We start from the raw sequence: 7988 nt of genomic DNA on the forward strand, positions 1-7988 counted from the left end.
CACACAGGTGTAGTCTATATGAGATACAGACATAACACTCCCAGGACACACAGGTGAGTCTATATGGTACAGACATAACACTCCCAGGACACACCGGTGAGTCTATATGGTACGGACATAACACTCCAGAGCACACAGTGAGTCTATAGGGTACAGACATAACACTCCCAAGACACACAGGTGAGTCTATATGGTACAGACATAACACTCCCAGGACACACAGGTGAGTCTATATGGTACAGACATAACACTCCCAGGACACACAGGTGAGTCTACATGGTACAGACATAACGCTCTCAGGGCACACAGGTGAGTCCATATGGTACAGACATAACACTCCCAGGACACACAGGTGAGTCTATATGGTACAGACATAACACTCCCAGGACACACAGGTGAGTCTATATGGTACAGACATAACACTCCCAGGACACACAGGTGAGTCTATAGGTACAGACATAACACTCCAGGACACACAGGTGAGTCTATATGGTACAGACATAACACTCCCAGAGCACACAGGTGAGTCTATATGGTACAGACATAACACTCCCAGGACACACAGGTGAGTCTATATGGTACAGACATAACACTCCCAGGGACACACACAGGTGAGCCCATATGGCAGCAGACATAAGACTCCCCAAGACGCACAGAGCAGAGTGTATGGCACGGGACGATAAGGCTCCCAGGACACACAGGTGAGTCTATATGGTACAGACATAACACTCCCAGGACACACAGGTGAGTCTATGTGGTACAGACATAACACTCCCAGGACACTACAGGCGAGTCTCATATGGTACAGACATAACACTCCCAGGACACACAGGTGAGTCTATATGGCACAGACATAACACTCCCAGGCACACAGGTGAGTCTATATGGTACAGACATAACACTCCCAGGACACACAGGTGAGTCTAATGGTACAGACATAACACTCCCAGGGCACACAGGTGAGTCTATATGGTACAGACATAACACTCCCAGGACACACAGGTGAGTCTATATGGTACAGACATAACACTCCCAGGGCACACAGGTGAGTCTATATGGTACAGACATAACACTCCCAGGGCACACAGGTGAGTCTATATGGTACAGACATAACACTCCCAGGGCACACAGGTGAGTCTATATGGTACAGACATAACACTCCCAGAGCACACAGGTGAGTCTATATGGTACAGACATAACACTCCCAGGACACACAGGTGAGTCTATATGGTACAGACATAACACTCCCAGGACACACAGGTGAGTCTATATGGTACAGACATAACACTCCCAGGGCACACAGGTGAGTCTATATGGTACAGACATAACACTCCCAGGACACACAGGTGAGTCTATATGGTACAGACATAACACTCCCAGAGCACACAGGTGAGTCTATATGGTACAGACATAACACTCCCAGGACACACAGGTGAGTCTATATGGTACAGACATAACACTCTCTAGGGCACACAGGTGAGTCTATATGGTACAGACATAACACTCCCAGGGCACACAGGTGAGTCTATATGGTACAGACATAACACTCCCAAGGCACACAGGTGAGTCTATATGGTACAGACATAACACTCCCAGGGCACACAGGTGAGTCAATATGGTACAGACATAACACTCCCAGGACACACAGGTGAGTCTATATGGTACAGACATAACACTCCCAGGGCACACAGGTGAGTCTATATGGTACAGACATAACACTCCCAGGGCACACAGGTGAGTCTATATGGTACAGACATAACACTCCCAGGGCACACAGGTGAGTCTATATGGTACAGACATAACACTCCTAGGACACACAGGTGAGTCTATATGGTACAGACATAACACTCCCAGGACACACAGGTGAGTCTATATGGTACAGACATAACACTCCCAGGGCACACAGGTGAGTCTATATGGTACAGACATAACGCTCCCAGAGCACACAGGTGAGTCTATATGGTACAGACATAACACTCCCAGGACACACAGGTGAGTCTATATGGTACAGACATAACACTCCCAGGACACACAGGTGAGTCTATATGGTACAGACATAACACTCCCAGGACACACAGGTGAGTCTATATGGTACAGACATAACACTCCCAGGACACACAGGTGAGTCTATATGGTACAGACATAACACTCCCAGGGCACACAGGTGAGTCTATATGGTACAGACTGAAGTAGAGCACTCCCCAGGACACACAGGTGAGTCAAATTACACTACCAGAGCACAGGTGCGTTAAGAAGAGGAAGACTTCTCTGGTGGACTCCAGTCCTCTGGCTTCTGTTAGGGTCAGGCACCTCGTAAAGCTGACAGCAACACACCAACCTGCGGTGTGGCAGCGAGTAGCACCTACACACAAATTATTATTAGTATTCAGAGACAGAACCTGACAGACAGAACCTGACAGACAGAACCTGATAGACAGAACCTGATGCAGACAGAACCTGGCAGACAGAACCTGATAGACAGAACCTGGCAGACAGAACCTGACAGACAGAACCTGACAGACAGAACCTGGCAGACAGAACCTGACAGACAGAACCTGACAGACAGAACCTGGCAGACAGAACCTGACAGACAGAACCTGGCAGACAGAACCTGGGCAGACAGAACCTGATAGACAGAACCTGGCAGACAGAACCCGGACAGACAGAACCTGACAGACAGAACCTGGCAGACAGAACCTGACAGACAGAACCTGGCAGACAGAACCTGGCAGACAGAACCTGCCAGACAGAACCTGGCAGACAGATCCTGACGGACAGAACCTGGCAGACAGAACCTGGCGGACAGAACCCGACAGACAGAACCTGACAGACAGAACCTGGCAGACAGAACCTGACAGACAGAACCCGGCAGACAGAACCTGGCAGACAGAACCTGACAGACGGAACCTGACAGACAGAACCCGGCAGACAGAACCTGACAGACAGAACCTGGCAGACAGAACTCCGGCAGACAGAACCCGGCAGACAGAACCCGACAGACAGAACCCGGCAGACAGAACCCGACAGACAGAACCCGGCAGACAGAACCCTGACAGACAGAACCTGGCAGACAGGGCAGCCGAACAGAACCTGGCCGGCAGAACCTGACAGACAGAACCCGACAGACAGAACCTGGCAGACAGAACCTGATACACAGAACCTGGCAACAACACCTCAGCACACAGCAGATTCAAAGTTTACATACTGCATATCAGATCGATTATGTGGGAGCTGTTTTCTATTGGAATATTGGCTGTTTTCTATTGAATATGGGCTGTTTTCTATTGAATATTGGCTGTTTTCTATTGAATATGGGCTGTTTCGATTGAATATGGGCTGTTTGCTATTGAATATTGGCTGCTGGATATTGAATATTGGCTGTTTTCTATTGAATATGGGCCGTTTTCATTGAATATGGGCTGTTTTCTATTGAATATGGGCTTTATTGTTTTCGTATTGAATATTGGCTGTTTTCAGCTGAATATTGGCTGTTTTCTATTGAATATGGGCTGTTTTCTATTGAATATGGGGGGATCGACCGCATGATCATTGAGGGTGTGGGGATCAACAGCATGATCATTGAGGGGGTGTGGGGATCAGCAGCATGATCATTGGAGGGGGTGTGGGGATCAACAGCATGATCATTGAGGGGGTGTGAGGATCAGCAGCATGATCGCTGAGGTGGTGGACTGACAGCATGATCATTGAGGGTGTGGGGATCAGGTGAAGTATAAACAATAATATACAGTATATATACAAAAGTATGTGGACACCTTTCAAATGAGTAGATTTGGCTATTTCAGCCACACCCGTTGTTGACAGATGTTTAGAATCAAAACACACAGACATGCAATCTCCATAGACAAACATTGTCAGTAGAATCGGCCTTACTGTGAAGTGGAAACAACAACGGCTCCAGCCACACAAGCAGAGACGCGACCGACGAGTGCTGAAGCACGGAACAAATCATCTGTCCTCGGTTTCACTACTGATTTTCTAAACTGCCTCTGGAATCAACGTCGGCGCAAGAACTGTTCGTCCAGGAGCTTGATGAAATAATGGGTTTCCATGGCTCGAGCAGCTGCACATAAGCCTAAGATCATCCATCCGCAATGTCAAGCGTCAGCTGGAGGGGTGTAAAGCTCGCCGCCATTGGACTCTGGAGCATCACTTTGGAGTGACGAATCACGCTTCACCATCTGGCAGTCCTACAGACAAATCTGGGTTTGGCGGATGCCAGGAGAATGCTACCTGCCCCAATGCATAGTGCCAACTGTAAGTTTATGGTGGAGGAATAATGGTCTGGGGCTGTTTTCATGGTTCGGGCCTAGACCCTTAGTTCTAGTGAAGGGAAATCTTAACACCACAGCATACAATGATATTCTAGATGATTCTGTGCTTCCAACACTGTGTCAACATTTTGAGAAGACTGTTTCCTGTTTCAGCATGACAATGCACAAAGGTCCATACAGAAAATGGTTTGTCGAGATGGGGTGTGGAAGAACCAACTGGTCTGCACAATGCCTGACATCAACCCCATCGAACAGCTTTGGGATGAAATGGAGCACAGTCCTTATCACCTAACATCAGCTCCGACCTCACCAATGCTCTTGTGGCTGAATGGAAGCAAGTCCCCGCAGCAATGTTCCAACATCTAGTGGAAAACCTTCCCAGAAGAGTAGAGGCTGTTATAGCAGCAACTCCATATTAATGCCCATGATTTTGGAAGGTGAAGTTTGACAAGCAGGTGTCCACATACATTTGGTCGTGTAGTGTATCGAGCAGGCAATGACCGTAGACATTAATACTGTAAGCAGACTTACGGGCTTCTTCCCGACGACCACCCTCTCCACAGCCTGTACTTGAGACACGTGGTCATCGTTGGTGCGTAGCTCCCACTTCTCTATCCGATGGTAGATTCCCGTTAGCAGGTCTCTGGGAATGTCCTGACCATTATCCACTCCTGAGGAAACATTAACATCCACAGGGGAAAGTGTGAGAAAAAAAGGGGAGAGATAAAGAGGAATGGAGATAACGGAGATAAAAACAGATAGAGAGAGACATTTAAATGGAGATAAATAAATGTAGTTTATTAAAAAAACGAGTTTTGTTTTGAGGAGTCCAGAATGAACCGGTAAAAAAACAAACATGTCCCCCTCATTACACCATGTAGAGAAACAACCTAAACATCCATCCCAGAATCCTCCTCACCTCTGAGGTTTTTGATGAAATCCTCCAGCTTCATCTTCTTCTCCGGCTTGACGTTGGGAGAGTACATGTCTGTGTTGAGGAGGATGATGGCGAAGGCCAGGATGAAGATGGTGTCAGGGTTCTGGAACTGTCGGATCAGTACCGGGTTACACACACAGTACCGCTGACTGGATGGGGGGGAGAAGACATGGAGATTGAGAGGAAGAGAGGGAGCGAGGTAGAGACAGAAGAGAAGGGGAGATATAAGTCCGGTATATCCAAAACCAAAATGTCAATACAGTATAACATAGAAAACGGACATAAGTCCATAAGTCAGTCCATAAGTCCATAAGTCAGTACATAAGTCCATAAGTCAGTCCATAAGTCCATAAGTCAGCACATAAGTCCATAAGTCAGTACATAAGTCAGCACATAAGTCCATAAGTCCATAAGTCAGTACATAAGTCCATAAGTCAGCACATAAGTCCATAAGTCAGTACATAAGTCCATAAGTCAGTCCATAAGTCCATAAGTCAGCACATAAGTCCATAAGTCAGTACATAAGTCAGCACATAAGTCCATAGGTCCATAAGTCAGTACATAAGTCCATAAGTCAGCACATAAGTCCATAAGTCCATAAGTCCATAAGTCAGCACATAAGTCCATAAGTCAGTACATAAGTCAGTACATAAGTCCATAGTTCAGTACATAAGTCCATAAGTCAGTACATAAGTCCATAAGTCAGTCCATAAGTCCATAAGTCAGTACATAAGTCCATAAATCAGCACAATAACTGCATAAATCAGCACAATAAATCCATAAATCAGCAAATAGAAGTCCATAAATCAGCACAATAAATCCATAAATCAGCACAATAAATCCATAAATCAGCACAATAAATCCATAAATCAGCAAATAGAAGTCCATAAATCAGCACAATAAGTCCATAAATCAGCACAATAAATCCATAAATCTGCACAATAAATCCATAAATCAGCACAATAAATCCATAAATCAGCACAATAAATCCATAAATCTGCACAATAAATCCATAAATTAGCACAATAAGTCCATAAATCAGCACAATAAGTCCATAAATCACCACAATAAGTCCATAAATCAGCACAATAAATCCATAAATCAGCAAATATAAGTCCATAAATCAGCACAATAAATCCATAAATCAGCACAATAAGTCCGTAAATCAGCACAATAAATCCATAAATCAGCACAATAAATCCATAAATCAGCACAATAAATCCATAACTCAGCACAATAAATCCATAAATCAGCACAATAAATCCATAAATCAGCACAATAAATCCATAAATCAGCACAATAAATCCATAAATCAGCAAATAGAAGTCCATAAATCAGCACAATAAATCCATAAATCAGCACAATAAATCCATAAATCAGCACAATAAATCCATAAATCAGCACAGTAAATCCATAAATCAGCAAATAGAAGTCCATAAATCAGCACAATAAATCCATAAATCAGCACAATAAATCCATAAATCAGCACAGTAAATCCATAAATCAGCAAATAGAAGTCCATAAATCAGCACAATAAATCCATAAATCAGCACAATAAATCCATAAATCAACACAATAAATCCATAAATCAGCACAATAAATCCATAAATCAGCACAATAAATCCATAAATCAGCACAATAAACCCATAAATCAGCACAATAAATCCATAAATCAGCACAATAAATCCATCAATCGGTAGAGAAGGATGCAGGTCCTGGTGCAAAAACTGCAGCCGTGGCTTAAAAAGTCCAGTACAAAATAGTCTGTATGTCCCCCAGTATATAAGTATGTCCATTCGTCAGTATAGAAAGTACATAAAAAACCAGCACAAAAAGTAATTAAGTCCAAGTATCTGAAGGCCTCTATCATTTTCTCCAATTTCTGGGCTCTACAAACCGGGGGGTTCGAGGCCTGGTTGCTGATTGGCTGAAAGCTGTGGTATATCAGACCGTATTCTATGGGTATGACAAAACAATATATGTTTACTGGTCTAATTAGGTTGGTAACCAGTTTATAATAGCAATAAGGCACCTTGTGGGTTTGTGGTATATCACCAATATATCACGGCTAGGGATTGTATCGAGGCTGTATTGCTTAAGAACAGCCCTTACACATGGTATATAGGCCATATACCACACTTCCTCTGTTGTTGTTGTTGTTGTTGTTGTTGTTGCTTTAACTATATTCTCACCTGAAAGCCTCGATCAGACTCTCCACCTTCTGGGCCTCCCCCTGGACTTTAATCTGGGCCTGGAACTTCCTGAGGGCATCGTCGAGATCCATCCCTGAGAAGTCCAACTCATCTACCACACAACTGGGCAGGGAGAGGAGAGAGGATTAAACCCTAAGCCTAAACCTAAACTTAAACCTGGACAGGGAGAGGAGAGAGGATTAAACCCTAAGCCTAAACCTAAACTTAAACCTGGACAGGGAGAGGAGAGAGGATTAAACCCTAAGCCTAAACCTAAACTTAAACCTGGACAGGGAGAGGAGAGAGGATTAAACCCTAACCCTAAACCTAAACTTAAACCTGGACAGGGAGAGGAGAGAGGATTAAACCCTAAGCCTAAACTTAAACTTAAACCTGGGCAGGGAGAAGAGAGAGGATTAAACCCTAAACCTAAACCTAAACTTAAACCTGGGCAGGGAGAGGAGAGAGGATTAACCCTGAAACTAAACTTAAACCTGGACAGGGAGAAGAGAGAGGATTAACCCTAAAGCTAAACTTGAACTTAAACCTGGGCAGGGAGAGGAGAGA

The 7988-nt window shown here is 44.5% G+C and overlaps 1 protein-coding gene across 1 annotated transcript; it reads right to left on the bottom strand.

The window, feature by feature from the left end:
• Positions 1-4823: 4823 nt before the first annotated feature.
• LOC135536823 (IQ motif and SEC7 domain-containing protein 1-like) lies at positions 4824-7538 on the bottom strand (the record flags this gene model as incomplete). The annotated part of the gene is made up of 3 exons (XM_064963075.1): positions 7422-7538; positions 5212-5378; positions 4824-4963 (listed from the first exon to the last, which is right to left on the bottom strand). Coding segments are annotated over exons 1-3 (399 nt in total), but the record flags the coding sequence as incomplete, so codon positions are not given.
• Positions 7539-7988: the final 450 nt, after the last annotated feature.

This window comes from Oncorhynchus masou, unplaced genomic scaffold (assembly GCF_036934945.1).
Source record: "Oncorhynchus masou masou isolate Uvic2021 unplaced genomic scaffold, UVic_Omas_1.1 unplaced_scaffold_6669, whole genome shotgun sequence".
Classification (NCBI taxonomy): domain Eukaryota; kingdom Metazoa; phylum Chordata; class Actinopteri; order Salmoniformes; family Salmonidae; genus Oncorhynchus; species Oncorhynchus masou.